The sequence below is a fragment of the Salarias fasciatus genome, chromosome 3 (genome assembly GCF_902148845.1).
Source record: "Salarias fasciatus chromosome 3, fSalaFa1.1, whole genome shotgun sequence".
Taxonomy (NCBI): Eukaryota; Metazoa; Chordata; class Actinopteri; order Blenniiformes; family Blenniidae; genus Salarias; species Salarias fasciatus.
In genome coordinates this window covers 13,817,462-13,832,123 of record NC_043747.1, presented here as the reverse complement: position 1 = coordinate 13,832,123, position 14,662 = coordinate 13,817,462, and the positions used below count along the sequence as shown (strand labels likewise).

Sequence of the window (14,662 nt, the reverse complement as noted above, 5' to 3'; positions counted from 1 at the left end):
ATTACTTAGTATTAGGACAATGTCATATTATTAGAATTATACAAATTAATCAAAAAACTGACATTAAAGCTGCATTTCCCGCCTACGAACTGTACACATAGATAATTTCCTTTTCCTTCATTACAGTACCGTCTGACATGAGCGCTCCACAGTTAGAATTTGTGAAAAGCGTTTGCCACATGTTTGTCCCGTTCGGCTTCCCGTACAGGGAAAGACCGGCTCTGCCGCTGCTGTGCGCCTCTGTGGTCTGCGCGCGCGCACGTGCACGGCCCAGTCACTCTGCCTCGAGCAGATGCGCGTGGAGCGTCTCCTCTGTGAGAAGGAACATCAGGAACCATCAGGATGTCCGCTGGAACGCTGGACAAAAACACCACGATAGACTTGAGGAAGAAGCACGTTGGGTGAGAATTAATGAACTCTCTTCTCTTTCATGACGCTGTGAAGTTTACTTTAACTTGTTATTGTTCATATATTGACAGAAAAAGTTTGTTTAACTCTTCATTTCAGAATTAAACTTTAATTTTGAATTTGCACTTTTATTATCTCAGAGTTTAAATTAATTTAGTAGAATAAAAACACAATATCTTACATGTCAGTTTGTTACTGTATATTACACTGCTGTTTTTCATACAACCAAAACTAAAGTTTGTTTTTTTTCAGCTTGCATAAGTGCATTTATCTCTTTTTTTTTTTTTTTCTTTGTGCTTTTGCAGGCCTTCTTGTAAGATTTTCTTCAGCCATGACCCCATCAAGATTGTGAGAGCCAAAGGCCAGTACATGTATGATGAGAAGGGTCAGCGCTACCTGGACTGCATCAACAACGTTGCTCACGGTAAGAAGCACACAGCCAGCCAGTCTGGACAGACTGCATTCACCCAACTTTACTGACACTATTCCCTCCAAAACAGCAGAGATGGTTCCTCCGCTGTGGCTTTCATCTGCACCACTTACTCTACATTCATCAGTTAGCTTTCATTCTGTTATATATGTTCATATAAGCTACATATCATTTGATAACCCAGTATGTGAGGAATTCTCACGCAGTGTTTTTATTGCTCAGTGGGTCACTGCCATCCAGATGTGGTGAAGGCAGGAGCTCAGCAGATGGAACAGCTGAACACCAACTCGCGTTTCCTGCATGACAACCTTGTGCTGTACGCCCAGAAGCTGCAGGCGACGCTGCCCAGCAAGCTCTCAGTCTGCTACTTCGTCAATTCTGGGTATGTCACTCCTGTAACTCTCCTGGAACCAGAAGAACGACACACACAGCAGTCGTCCTGACCTGTTTTTACAGGGTGTGGATAATGAGAGAGGTGTTAGAAGTCAGATTGTTTTACTTATGCGTTGTTGTGATTACTCAAAGTGCAGCCCGAGGTATGTTCCCCACAAAAGATTATTTAACGCTTTGCCGCAGCCAAACACTCGGCACTGTAAATCACACCTGGAGAACATGACGCACATGCATGACTGGCGGCTGTACCGAGGCTGAAAACAATATCCGCTCGAGAAGAAGAAAGCTCGGTTTCAAAGCCGAGTTTCTTTTGGAGCAGACTTCTGTTACTTTGTATTTTGCTTACTGAACGTCAACAAAGGAGATCCAGGCTGAGACAGAATACAAAGTATTACACACATCGTTCGTTTTGCCCCTTCAGACCCCACTGATCAAACTGCACCAGTTACGTATTTACACCCCTCTTGTCGAGGGTGATAATCTAGTTGATAATGGTCCATATGCGCTCGCTCACGGACAAGTTTTATCGGTTGTCGTGGAAAAAAAAAAATGCTTTGAGAGATATTATAAGCCTGACAAAGCAGGTATCATGCAGCGCACATGTACAGCGGAGATAATGCGGGACGATAAAAGCGTCTGAGTTCAACCATCCAAACACTTTTAGGTGTGAATTTGAGGCTGTTATGATGGTTTTAACGTGGAAACTCCAACCACTTCATGCAAACAGCTTCTCACAAAGGCCACAGGCAGATTTTTTAATTATTTTCTTTGTAAATAACTAGGTGTGATATATAATAAGGCAGAGGCAGGTTCAGTCAAGTGAGTACTGGTAGAACTTCAGTTATTTTCTCTTCCTGAAGAGACTAAAGAGAGCTGAGCAAAGACTGCGGAAGTGTCTGAAAATGCAGCTGAATTTTGAAATCCATATGTATACATATACATTATATGTTTGCTTTGAAGATTTTAACAAGGCAAAAACCTTAGATTCTCATTCAACCTCATTAAAGAATCAAGGGGCGTCAGATCCGCTGGCGCGATATCGGTGTCTCCGGCTGTGTGTTTTGTGGTGACTCAGTAACTCGGAGTAACCCTTGCACCTTTGAACTTCAGCTCCGAAGCCAACGACCTGGCTCTCCGACTCGCATGGCAATACACAGGCCACAAAGATATCATCACACTGGAGAAGTGAGTACGGATACTCGCTGCAGTAAAGCACCTGTCTCTCTCTCTCTCCCACATTAAAGCTTTGTTTAATGATAACGTTTGTGTGTGTTGTTTGCTTGCAGTGCGTATCACGGCCACGTCTCCTCGCTAATTGACATCAGTCCATATAAGTTCCACCAGCTGTCAGACGCCGAGCACAATCCATCTGTCCATGTGGTGAGAGTGTTTTCCCACTAACCGCCTTGTGTGTCTCGACACTGTTAAAACGCCATGACTCAACCTGCTGAGCTGCCTTTTGGCAGGCCAATGAGTGCTCAGCACACACCACACAAACACACGTGTGGGGACAAAAGAGAAACACAAGTGGAATACAGCTCTGCTTCACCACAAAATTTAACGAGGCAAAACTGGAGCAAAAGTGAATTGTGGGTAGAAGTTTCACTTTTAACTGAAAACACAAAAAGTAGCACGACAGCTGAGAAAGCATGCGGCGACATAGTGTCAGTTGTTTATAGTGGTGCAGTTTAGGGAAAATTAAGCATTCAAATGGTAAAGCTGTGTTTTTATGCATATTTTTTTTACCAAATAATGTAAATGTAGTTCACCATTCTGCCACAGCTCACGGAACCAATATACATTTGACAACTGTCAGTGAAGGAAGGTGACGTTCAGACTGCAGGCAAAAGTGGCTGAAATCAGAGTTTCCTGCTCACATGTCAATCCTGTCAGTCTGAACAGGCTCAATCCGGTTTTTTCAAGGGAGATCCAAGCCACTTTCAAACATGGACCAAGATCAGATACGTACTGGATGTTTTCCTCAGTCTGGAGTGTCTTCCGTGGCGTTGGAGTGGGACAGGCGTCACAGTTGTGTGTGCTGAAGGAGGCGGGCCGCAGGGACATATAGCGCCTGATATCACGTTTTCTCCTGTGCATGTGGGCTGAAAACTGTTCACACTGCAGTATTCAGGCCTGAACATAGCCAATCCACAATGAGGGAACAGATTTTGTTTGCATTGCTGATTTAACAGTGTTTTTCACCCTTAAAATACTGAATTAATCAGGATTCCTTATACAATTTCTTGCCTCCCGCTCCGCAGGCTCCCAGCCCAGATGTGTACAGAGGTAAATACAGAGCGGACCACCCCGACCCGGCCACGGCATACGCAGATGAAGTCAAGAATATCATAGAAAAAGTCGACAAAAAAGGAGGCAAGGTACATTTTTTCCCCTCATATCTGTTATAAAATGTCAATTAAATATATATAATGATGTGAGATTTACCTCAAGATTCTGTTCAGCGTATTTGTATTATTAAAATGTGTCAGCTGATTTTAAGTGTACACTTATTTCTTTCATGACAAAATAATCATGTTATTTAGAGGTTTTCTTTAGGGCAGTCTTATCTAGTCTGGTCTTAGTGTTTTTAAGTAATGTGTTACAGGAAAATAAAGTCTGAATTGTTGAATTTATGATTTGATGATAAAAGTTCTTCCGTCGTGACCGACAGTAACACTCATCCGTCTCGCCAAGCATTACACAACTGCAACACTGAGCAGTGATACCACAAAACAAGATCCAGAGGTCGTGGATGCCCAGACTTGGACTCTTTTTTCTTTTTTTTTTTGTCCATATCAGTCTGGCTTTTCATTAATAGACCTGATATGTTTGTCTCTCCTGCAGATTGCTGCTTTCATTGCTGAATCTCTACAGAGTTGTGGCGGGCAGGTCATTCCTCCTGTGGGCTACTTCCAGCAAGTGGCAAAGTACGCACCCAAGAAATTCAGTAATTCAATTCACAGCTGCAATTAGAAGAAGCACGTGCTGCACAGGAGCTAAGTTACTGTGATAAAACACTAATATTTTGCTCTTCTGCAGACACGTCCGTGAGGCCGGGGGCGTTTTCATCGCCGACGAAGTCCAGGTGGGCTTCGGTCGGGTCGGCTCCCACTTCTGGGCCTTCCAGCTCCAAGGAGACGACTTCGTCCCCGACATCGTCACCATGGGGAAGCCCATCGGCAACGGCCACCCCATGTCGTGTGTGGTCACAACCACAGAGGTGGCCGAGGCCTTCATGTCAACGGGAATGGAATATTTCAACACAGTAAGGAAATTTAGAAAAAAAAAAAAAGTTTTTTCTGAAATAATTATTGAATCAGGAGAGCGACAAGAAGACAGATTACAAAAACAGCGGCGATACATCCCCGACCCGACCTGCTTCACATGATGTTCTTGTCCGTGCTTCCCAAGCACATCAACACATCTGTTTTCCACATCATGTGAAAACTGCATTCCCTTCTTTCTGCATCGACTGTCTCAGATTTCTGCCACTTCCTACTGCAGGAGGAAAAAAAAAAAAAAAAAAACTGATGAAAAAGACACGTCTCATGTCATGTTGCTTGTATTCTGAGTGGGTGTCCTGCTGTTATATCATGAAAACATTCTTGTAGTGTTTTAAAGCGTCTCACATTCTTGTAGTCTGCCATCGGGCCAGTCGTCTGCATGTGACCTGATCTTGGTGTTTCCCTCATGCGCGGTTCAGTTCGGCGGAAACCCGGTGTCGTGCGCCATCGGCCTCGCCGTCCTGGACGTGATTGTGAAAGACGACCTGCAGGGTAACGCCGTACGTGTCGGCCGCTACCTGGTCAGCCAGCTGGAAAAGCAGAAGGAGAAGCACTCGCTGATCGGAGACATACGGTGAGGATGGGCCTGTGCCGAATACATCTGCTTTGTGTGCAGCCGCAGCTTTTAATATATCACAAGTGATGTTCTTGTAAATCTAAAACCAACATGTGATTCAGTGACTTGACAGTGAAACATTTAGAGTGAAGCGTTTCCCTCTGCAACTCCAACCGAGCACTGAAAATATTGCGCTTGGAATTGAATGTCACTGCCGATTAAACCAAATCCTGCTCTCTGCTCCAGCGGCTGTGGTCTCTTTGTCGGGGTGGAGCTGGTGAGGGACAGGGTGAAGCTCACGCCTGCAGCAGCAGAGGCCCAAGAAGTCATATATAAGTAAGATCAAGAGGAACACCTACACAATATGTCAATGATTATATCAACGTGTCAATGATTCTGCATCCAATCGGATGTGGAATTGGAGATTTGATTAGGAAAACGTTGTCCCTTTCTGAGCCGTTGAAACAGCTCAGAGAGCGTAAAATGACTGAAATGTTTTTTCTCAGGCTGAAGGAACAACACATCCTCCTCAGTGCCGACGGGCCTCATCGCAACGTGCTCAAGTTCAAGCCCCCGATGTGCTTCAGTGCGGAGGACGTGGACGAGGTCGTGCAGAAAATCGACCATATTCTGACAGGTACTCAGATTACTTTGAGTCTGTACAGCCATCGGAGACACCACTTTTTGATATGTGAAATGTTTAAGGTATATAAAGTTGGAGTTTTCTGAGTTATTTTATGTGTTTGCAGAACTGGAGGATGCTCTGGGCCTGAAGCTGCACAGCGTGTCGGATAAAGAGAATGAAGGAGGGAAAAGAAAGGTAGGTGTGACGACGGCGAGCTGTCTCATGCAATCAGATGAAAAGAAATGCAAATGTTTTCCTACGTTTTCCTCTGCATTGAACATAATCTTCAACTCCTTCTCCTGATGTGAAGCTGCTGACTGAGGAGAACGGACACCAGAGGGACGCCGGCTTCGTCCAGAGCAGAGCACACGGTCCTCAACACACCAAACAAGGCAAACGCGTCAAGACATGAAGCCGCCTGTCAGAAAGCACATTTAATATAAAGGACTGATAAAAGACGTCATGGATACTCCGTTTAATCATGATTCTTAAATCGAGGAGATAGCAGTGGCTTTTCGGTCTTATTTTGAATCACTCTCAGGTATCAAGGAGCTTTTTTAGCACCATAACTTGTGTTATATTTGCTGCTGTGCGCGTTACCTCTTACCGTGTTATTTTTAAATTAACCGACACTCGTGTGATTGTTATTTTTAATAGAAATACATTTTAATAAAACCACAATACTGCCATAATTTACCTGCGCGTGTTGCGTTGTGTGTTCGGAGCGTCCACCCAGCCCGAGGACGTCCATTCTTAAAACTGTGCAGAGAAAAATAAAGTTGATGTATGGATGTTTGCGAACGTTGCACGGTATTCTCTGAGCTGCAGTAAGACACACTTGGCACGGGTGCCGGGAGTTTCTCTGGGAGAGGAAATGATGAGAGGCGAGGGACTCACTCATCACAGACCGAGCAGGCAGCTCGGAGCTGCTCGCCGTCAGAGGAAGACAAATGAAGAGCAGAGCAGTAACGCTTTGGCACAGCTTGACGGAATATGTTTTAAGGGTCAGAGTTACCGCCTCATGTCTCTTATAATCTTCTATGAAGCATCTCCTTTCTCTTTATGACTTTTTGATGAATGGGAGGAATCAGAAAGTGATGCCTCCGCAGTCGCCGCAGCTTTATAAATGAACAGATCCAAACCAAAGTTTTGGAACTTCAAGCCAGAAATGGAAGTAACGAATTAAAAATATTCACATGAGTGGGATTAGGTTCTATTTCAGGGCAGCTTGACTTTTGAAAATGTGTGTAAATTCAATCATGTATACTTTGATCCATCCAGCTTTGTTTTACTCCGGTTTATACAAATCCATCCAGGATTGCTGGGTGGAGTTTGTATACATCTAGACAGGACACACACACACACACACACACACACACACACTTTACTCGAGTAAATCGATGACCTGTTATTTCTGCACTCTAATCACAAACATAAGTTGTTTTTTTTGCCATTACTTTTTACATTTACATTTCTCGAGTATTTTCTGCAACAGTATTTCCTATTTGTGTACAAATTGAGACATTCCACTATTCTCAGTACTCCGATCCTGATGTTTTCCTACAAACTATCCTCTGTTTCCGACTCCATAACTTATCTTCAAAGTATCAATAAAACGATGTTTGCTAAACTGAAAGTAACTATGTTGACCTGAAAGCTTCAGGCTGCAAATTATGTAATGTCGATACGGTCATTAATGAATCTGCCGTGACTGAGGAGCCATACTTTGATCCTCCCACTCAGGTTTATTCTCTCTTCATATCTTTATTGTCACAATTAATCTCCCGACCTACATGTGAGAAGGCCAATCTCGCCTTCTCTCTTTTGTTTAAGTCTTATTGTTTGGGAAGTTTAGTGCAGGAATCTGAAGATTTGATGTTTGTTTTCACTACAGTATTTAAATTATTATCGTAAGGCGTAAAGCAAGGCATTGTTGAAACATAGGAACATGAATAAAACACAAGTCAAAGTTTTGCTATCAAAAAGGTGAATAAACCATCAGAAAACAAGAACAAAAGCCTCTGTGCCAAATGGGGTCAGCGACAGAGGTCTGCTGAAACATAATAAACCGAATCATCTGTGAAGGTGTGCCAATCAATGAAATCCTCACAGTGTGAGATCTGATAATGAATCAACATTGTAATGACACTTGACCGACAGTAATTAATAATGAAAAAAATAGGACTGCATTTCCTGGAAATAAAATATATTTGTACAGTTTTTCTGTTTGCTCATCAAATATAGAAAATTGTAATGTCACCAGATACATGCGACTGTGCAGCAATACCTAATTTATGGTTTTTTTATTAGTATTTTATTCCATTATTGGAAAGTTATTTGCTTTTGCATGTTCAAATATGTCAAAATTATGATTGACAGGTTTTATGATCTGTAGGAAGATGGGTCTGCCTTAACAAGAACTCACTATTAACTGTGTGGAAGATCTGTAGCGCCACCTTCTGGAGAGAAAGTGACAAATCTGTTAAGAGTACAGTGTACAGACTCAAGAACACCACGTTATCGCATGTAGTTTATATTTCAGTACATTATTTTAATGAGGCGGGGCTTTGAGTCTGTACTCATAAAGGTTAAGAAAAAAATACATTTGTGTGTTACAGAAACAATGCTGATTGTGATCGGAGTCCATCAAAAATGAGTCAAAAAGCAAGAAAGTGAGAAAGGGAGGATTTATTTCACAACCCTGTACAAAACAAACAGGTTCAAATCTATTTTCATGTTTTCGTTTTCATACAAAAAAAAAAAAAAAAATACGACCGAAACATCATCCAGACACCGATCTAAACAATCAATACAGTGCCAATCCTGATTCCTGTGTGCTCCTGTCCCGCCGGTGCTCACTATCCTCCTTTCTTCACTCTACTGAGGCACATTTTATATGCTGTTGTACCAACTTGCGTGGGAAATAATGAGGATAGCAAAGAAAGGAGGAAGCCGAGCAGTGAAGAGACAGAGACACAGTCAGAGCAGTCTGGGATAATTTCTTGGGCAGGTTCAGTGCTTTCAGTCCATAATGTTTATGGTTAGAAAGGTAATCTGGATCCATCATTTTACATGAACTGCATGTAGACTCTCCACATAATGAATGTCCTCAGCCCATCCACATGTGTCTGCTGAATTGTGCGGTATATTCAGCCCATCAGGTATCCTCTGGAAAGACAAAACATGAGTTAAAATCTCATAGTTCAACATACTTTCACAGATTTAAGTTGTTTTGGGAGGCAAAGCTTGGAACTTACGGCAGCTTCATCCGCATGAACACTCTGGCCATGAAGAAGCTGAGGAGGACGCTGACGAAGCCGATGAAGAGCAGCAGGAAGCGGTTGAGTTTGGGAATGTTGGGAGCGTTGGAGCGGTCCAGGATTATAAATCCCAGGCCTCCCATCGTGAAGAGGAAGCTGGAGGCCAGTCCCTCCATGATGTACTGACCGTTCACTCTGGAAAAACAAATGCGCCCACATTAACGAGAGTTCCTTCGTTGGGTTTTGTCGCCACGGTAACACTGTTAATACGGACACACCTGTAGGCCAAGAAGGCGACAGGCCGCTGGTGTCCATGCTCATCCGTCATTGAACCCACGCTTGGTGGTTCAACAATAACGTCGTAGATGATACCTGATGGGAAAGAGGGAAAAAAATACAGTTTGAGAATTCACCAAAAATGGTAAAGATGTGTGCATACAATAAGGTACACCATAAATAATTCATGCAGGTAGACATTCCAGTTGATGTACTTTCTATGTTCTGAAATCAACATCTGTATTAAGAGGGATTTGAAGACATATTTTTGGTTTGTTCACAATGTGTGCCTAATAATTCATGGGAATGTTAAAAAAAAATGCCTGAATGTAATTTATTTCATCTATTTCGTAAAGGAAATGTTAACTCCTTGGGAGCTTCCTTTATTTCACCAAGGAGAAATGTGTGTGATCAGGAATGAGGCTGACTTCATGTTAATTGGTCCAGGTGATGGACATGTGGTGATTGCACGCGCCTGTCTGGTGTGTGTAGAGGAAGACGGAGCATATCATTTGGGGATTATTGGCGAGGTAATCTGCGACAAGACATTTTCCGGAACTCCTACTTTTGAACTGCATCAGCTGCTCGTGCTGAGTGAACAGAGACGGCCTGTGGCTTGGTCTGTTTTCACCCGCATCCAGCAGATCGCGCTCTGATCCGCCCTGGATGCTCAACAATGGATGCCTGCTGGATTCACAACTCCACCCGCTCCAAACCCGAGGAGGATGGAGGAGTCGTCTCTCTGGAGCACACGACTCCGAAAAGGTACTGCCTGGGTTTCTGTTGCTCTCACCTACTTAGGGTATTTTATTCTGCCGCTTTTAATAGTGTTTTGAACATTTTTAATAGTGACAGATAAAGCTGTTTCCGAGTCCAAAATTAAAATTAAATTAAAGAGTTCAGGGCAAATGTATACTTAGTGCAGGTTAGGCCGTGAACTATCTTATTATTGTGTTGCATGTAGGTGGCTGGGTTTGCAAAACGTCTTCCATAAGAACATGCTTATATCTTCAGTGTCTTTTACAGCCAAAGAAATCTGAAACACTCGTTTTAAACACCTTTGTCTTGATGAATTATTGTATAATTGGTGCTGTTATTGTGTCTTTCAGCCGAAATATTTCACTTTCCAGGTAGACAACAGTTAGACTTTGACATTAGCTTAGCTAGCTGGAAAATTAGCTTTTACTTTTCTGTAGAAGTATCATTTTCAAAAACACTTATGAACACAGATCCAAACGCCAATTCATACATAAAAACACAGACTTCAGCAACAAATAGTAAAATAAAATCAGTAAAATTAGCCCTGCCATTCAGATGTTAGCTTAAAGGTGGCTAGCCGTGCTAGCTTAGCTTACCTCCAGTGATGAGAAAGTAGGACACAATAACCACGGCGTACACGGTCATAGCGGACGGCATGTGCAGCCACGACGGCTTCTTCAGCTTGATGTTGGGACATTCCAGCACAGTGAAGGGTAAACTGTATAAAGTCTCCATGGTGGAAATGTGAGTGAAGCGAAGCTGCAGCAGCGTCCGGGTCCGAGCCGTCTGCAGCTGTGGTGACGTGTCCCGGATGTACAACCCGCTCAGGGGTCATTTCACTCATCTGTCCTTTTCTCTTCAAGAGGATTTATAACAAGCTAGATTACTTGTCTTAAATTGATTAATCGCCGTAATGAGTATACTAAAAAAAAAATACATTTTCCCACTATTTGCAAGGCATTTTTTCGGAGAAGCTACAAAAACTGCAGTTCCCCAATTGTCCACTAGATGTCACTTGGTTATGCTGAAAATAACAGTGAGATCCAGAACTGAACTAACGAGAAGGAAAAGATGCTGATCAATGAATCAGAGATGAAGCAGGGTAAGCTGCTCACTGGACTGACTGATCCACAACCATCCCAAAAGTTTGGGAAACATGCATGAAGGCTGAAGGAGGGATTTTAAATCAACCAGCATTGAGGAAAACTCAGCTCTTGTAACTGTATGCTGTGCTTGTTTAACTGGTTCAATTCAACTGAAATCACGTCAGGCTTTAACATCGGCAGATCAGTCACTTTGGCTCAAAGCGTTACTAACACACTGCTCAATATATACTGCAAAAAAGTAATCTACAACAGACATTTCTAAATGACCATTAAAGGCATGTGTTAAACAAAATGCTGAGTTCATTTTATTAAAGGCATGTGTTAAACAAAATGCAGAGTTCATTTTATTGAAGGAGGGTTCCATTGATTTGACTACTTTGTACTGATACACATCAACTCATTAGACACGACAACAGGAAATGGATTTGTTTGTGATTCTTTATTGTGGCAATACAAATACACATTTTACTTAGATTTCTGGCTCTGTGCCTGTGCCTTCAGCACCTTGATGACGATCTTCTGCTCCTCAATCAGGAAGGCACGCTTGATCCTGAAAAGAACAGCAAAAAACGCATTTAGGCATGGTTTTGTCCATTTGTTTGGACGTCAGTTCAGATCAGCTTCTCAAGAGCTTGGATTCTGGCATTGGCCTTACCTGTCGCGCACACTCTTAGCGCACATGGATCCTCCGTACGCCCTGCTGACGTGCTTCTTGGTCTTAGAGAGTCTTTTCAGAACCCGAGGTCTAACAGCGCGAATCTGAAAGATGGCAAACACACTGATGAGAACAGAGGAAAGTCAAAGTAAAACTCATAAGACCTCAAAAGACACCTATTGCCACACCTGTAGCGAGATGAAGTAAAAACACATGGCTGTATAGACAATTTGAACAACACATGTCCAAGAGACATACAACACGATGGAGAAATGTATTAACAATCCACAAGCAGATTGCTTCATGTAACGGTCTGACAAAGAACATTAACTGACAGAAACTCAATTTTTTTTCATTCATTCTTTCAATCCGCAAGTTGCACATCAAGCATTTTCATAAAAACATTATGGTGTCTATTCATGTTTGTTACATATTCCCTAAACTCTGCATGCTTGACCAAATGCTGAAACTACAACATAAACAACATATACAGACCCTTTCATAATGGCCCAATCACATGAAATAACAGTATAACTAATAACTAACAGCAACCGGTCATTGCTGAACCTGTCAAATGGATTACAACATATTTAAAAGAAACTAACCAATGTTTGGCCTGTTTCACATGGCAGCACAACTACATTTAAAATGTTTGTTTCCTAAATAAAGATCACCACTAAAAGATAAAGGAACTGAGATCCACATTTAACATGACTTTTGAATTGATTTTTCAGCTACTATAAATGGCGTTTAGAATTGTAACACCTGGAGCATGAAAACAAAATGAAGCCAACGTGTTTGAGCATACAGTACAAAAAAAGAAAACTGACGAGGCACAGGCATTTGAATCTCCCACATATGTTTACAAGGAACTGGCAACACGGCATATATTAAGAGGTTTCTGCAGATGTCGGTGTGGAATAGAGTGGAGGATACCTTAATCACAGAGACAATTTTTAGTTTAGTTACACTCAATAGATTATAACAATAAGAATGTCAAAAATATTGAGACATTATGTAGATGGATTTAGAGTGGGTAATGTAAATGTCTAAGAATGGATTAACGGTGAAAACAAAAAACAACAACAGTATTTACAAGGAAATTCAGAGAATGGTGCCAAATAAAGGATCTCCTTGGGAGTCTGTAGTACACTGGTCTTTCTAATTTAATTGGAAAGCGATTTTGGAACCTACCAGTGCCTCAGTTTACACACTAGACTTTAGTTGAAGGATGACACCCTTACAATCACAAAATAATTGTAGGCCTCAATGTACAAAACAGCATGGAGGAGCAAAATCTGACCATGGCAGTCCTGCTGAGGACTGGTACTAAGCAGCTGTCAGGAAAGGTGTGAGTGCAGTATTTTCATCTAATCAAATGATAGCTGAATGGTTCCAGTGTTTAATTCATATTCACCTATCAAAACCAGTTGATCACCCTGAAAAAGGGAATGAACACAACCCTGAAATTCATAAGCTGCTGTCTGCTCTCCTTGGAAGAGATCGACATTCCTAGATGACTGAACAGGACCACTGTCAACCTGTGGGCCATACCACCCAACTCACTGCCTGTCTGAACTAAAGCCTACAGGTTGATAAAGGTCAGGAGATCTATATTATCAGTTTTGCCAGTGCATCAGATCATTATACACTTGTTGACTTTAATATTAGTGTTTCAGTATCACTGTATTTAGTTGTATGTTAGACAGCTTGTTTGCTTTTGTATTGATGCCGATTGATGCACACAGCTATTCGGATGGTGTAAAATGTGCCTGAAATATGCAATATCTAGCCCGTCAAGACAAACTTACTCCACGCAGTCTTCCTGAGCTGATGCCACATGCTGACTTTGGGGCTTTGCCGACCTTCTTGGTGTACAGGTACACGATGCGGTTACCAGGCGTCCGGGACCTGAAGGAAGGGACCAGATCATCAGTAACCTCACATGAAAACAGAGCTCTCCAACACACACACTCTCCCATACAATGCAGAGAGAACACTTACAGCCTGGTTTTGTTGGAGGCTGTGTTGTAGGATAACCTACGACGGTAAGTCAGGCGCTGCACCATGATGAAGCTTGAAGAGGAGAAGATTGAGGGACATTAGAGTAATTCTGCTGCCATGCTAACTCCGCTAGCTGCTCACCGGTGCATACATATTGATACATTGAAGTCAGCTATCGGTTCACCACGGCCTGGGTAGTGATTATCAATATTATATAATTTATATCCTTTAACATTGTCGGTTTAAAAACGACCGACCCTGCAGCACTGTTTACTGTGGAGACAGCGGCCTTTACATGATGTACAAAATAACACGCAGAAAAGCCACAACGTTACAAAATCATCACGCCATCATCATCATGGAGTTTTTTGTAATCACCATTTGTACTTCAAATTGACACCAATGGCTTCTTAGACAAAGGATTACACTCGATTCTAACGATGTATTCATTCACGGTAAAGCATAAGCCGCCATACCTGCTGTCGCCGTAACCGGAAGAGGAAGGAGCAAGGCGGAAGTGAAGTGTTAAAGAGTCCGAATGCCGGATTCCCCACACTGACCCCTGCTGGCGGAGCTATGTTACTGCACGCTTTAATTTCTACTGTCAAAACTATTATTAAATGTGTTTTAAATAAACTTATGTTTATCCAATTAGATAGATAGATAGATAGATGGATGATATCACTTAATCTGTCCCACAATGGGAACATTTGCATCATGACAGCAAGAAAGATAAACAGGTATGTACAACAACAGCAATTACAGTAAAAATTTGTAATCAGACAAAATATCGTGACATAACTTTCATTTTGCAAGAGTTAAAAGTACAGTGTGTGAATTGTCCCTGTATGTCAGGTATGCGGGAGTTCGTGAGCATTTTTTAAATAGGAAAACGGAGCAAGAAGG

The 14,662-nt window shown here is 42.1% G+C and overlaps 3 protein-coding genes across 3 annotated transcripts; 1 reads left to right on the top strand and 2 right to left on the bottom strand.

The window, feature by feature from the left end:
- The first annotated feature begins 288 nt into the window (after positions 1 to 288).
- On the top strand, positions 289 to 6,386 carry etnppl (ethanolamine-phosphate phospho-lyase). The gene is made up of 13 exons (XM_030087859.1): positions 289 to 401; positions 714 to 832; positions 1,061 to 1,220; positions 2,342 to 2,416; positions 2,518 to 2,611; positions 3,493 to 3,609; positions 4,076 to 4,158; positions 4,271 to 4,496; positions 4,935 to 5,089; positions 5,318 to 5,407; positions 5,578 to 5,708; positions 5,821 to 5,891; positions 6,007 to 6,386. The coding sequence occupies exons 1-13, from the start codon at positions 343 to 345 to the stop codon at positions 6,106 to 6,108; spliced, it is 1,482 nt and encodes a 493-aa protein (XP_029943719.1). The 5' UTR covers positions 289 to 342; the 3' UTR covers positions 6,109 to 6,386.
- A 1,979-nt stretch (positions 6,387 to 8,365) lies between these two features.
- Positions 8,366 to 10,800, bottom strand: ostc (oligosaccharyltransferase complex subunit). The gene is made up of 4 exons (XM_030086565.1): positions 10,588 to 10,800; positions 9,235 to 9,328; positions 8,954 to 9,151; positions 8,366 to 8,864 (listed from the first exon to the last, which is right to left on the bottom strand). Exons 1-4 carry the CDS (start codon positions 10,724 to 10,726, stop codon positions 8,846 to 8,848), a joined length of 450 nt encoding a protein of 149 aa, XP_029942425.1. The 5' UTR covers positions 10,727 to 10,800; the 3' UTR covers positions 8,366 to 8,845.
- Positions 10,801 to 11,517: 717 nt separating this feature from the next.
- rpl34 (ribosomal protein L34) lies at positions 11,518 to 14,280 on the bottom strand. The gene is made up of 5 exons (XM_030086608.1): positions 14,233 to 14,280; positions 13,757 to 13,828; positions 13,564 to 13,663; positions 11,753 to 11,856; positions 11,518 to 11,647 (listed from the first exon to the last, which is right to left on the bottom strand). Exons 2-5 carry the CDS (start codon positions 13,819 to 13,821, stop codon positions 11,563 to 11,565), a joined length of 354 nt encoding a protein of 117 aa, XP_029942468.1. The 5' UTR covers positions 13,822 to 13,828; positions 14,233 to 14,280; the 3' UTR covers positions 11,518 to 11,562.
- Positions 14,281 to 14,662: the final 382 nt, after the last annotated feature.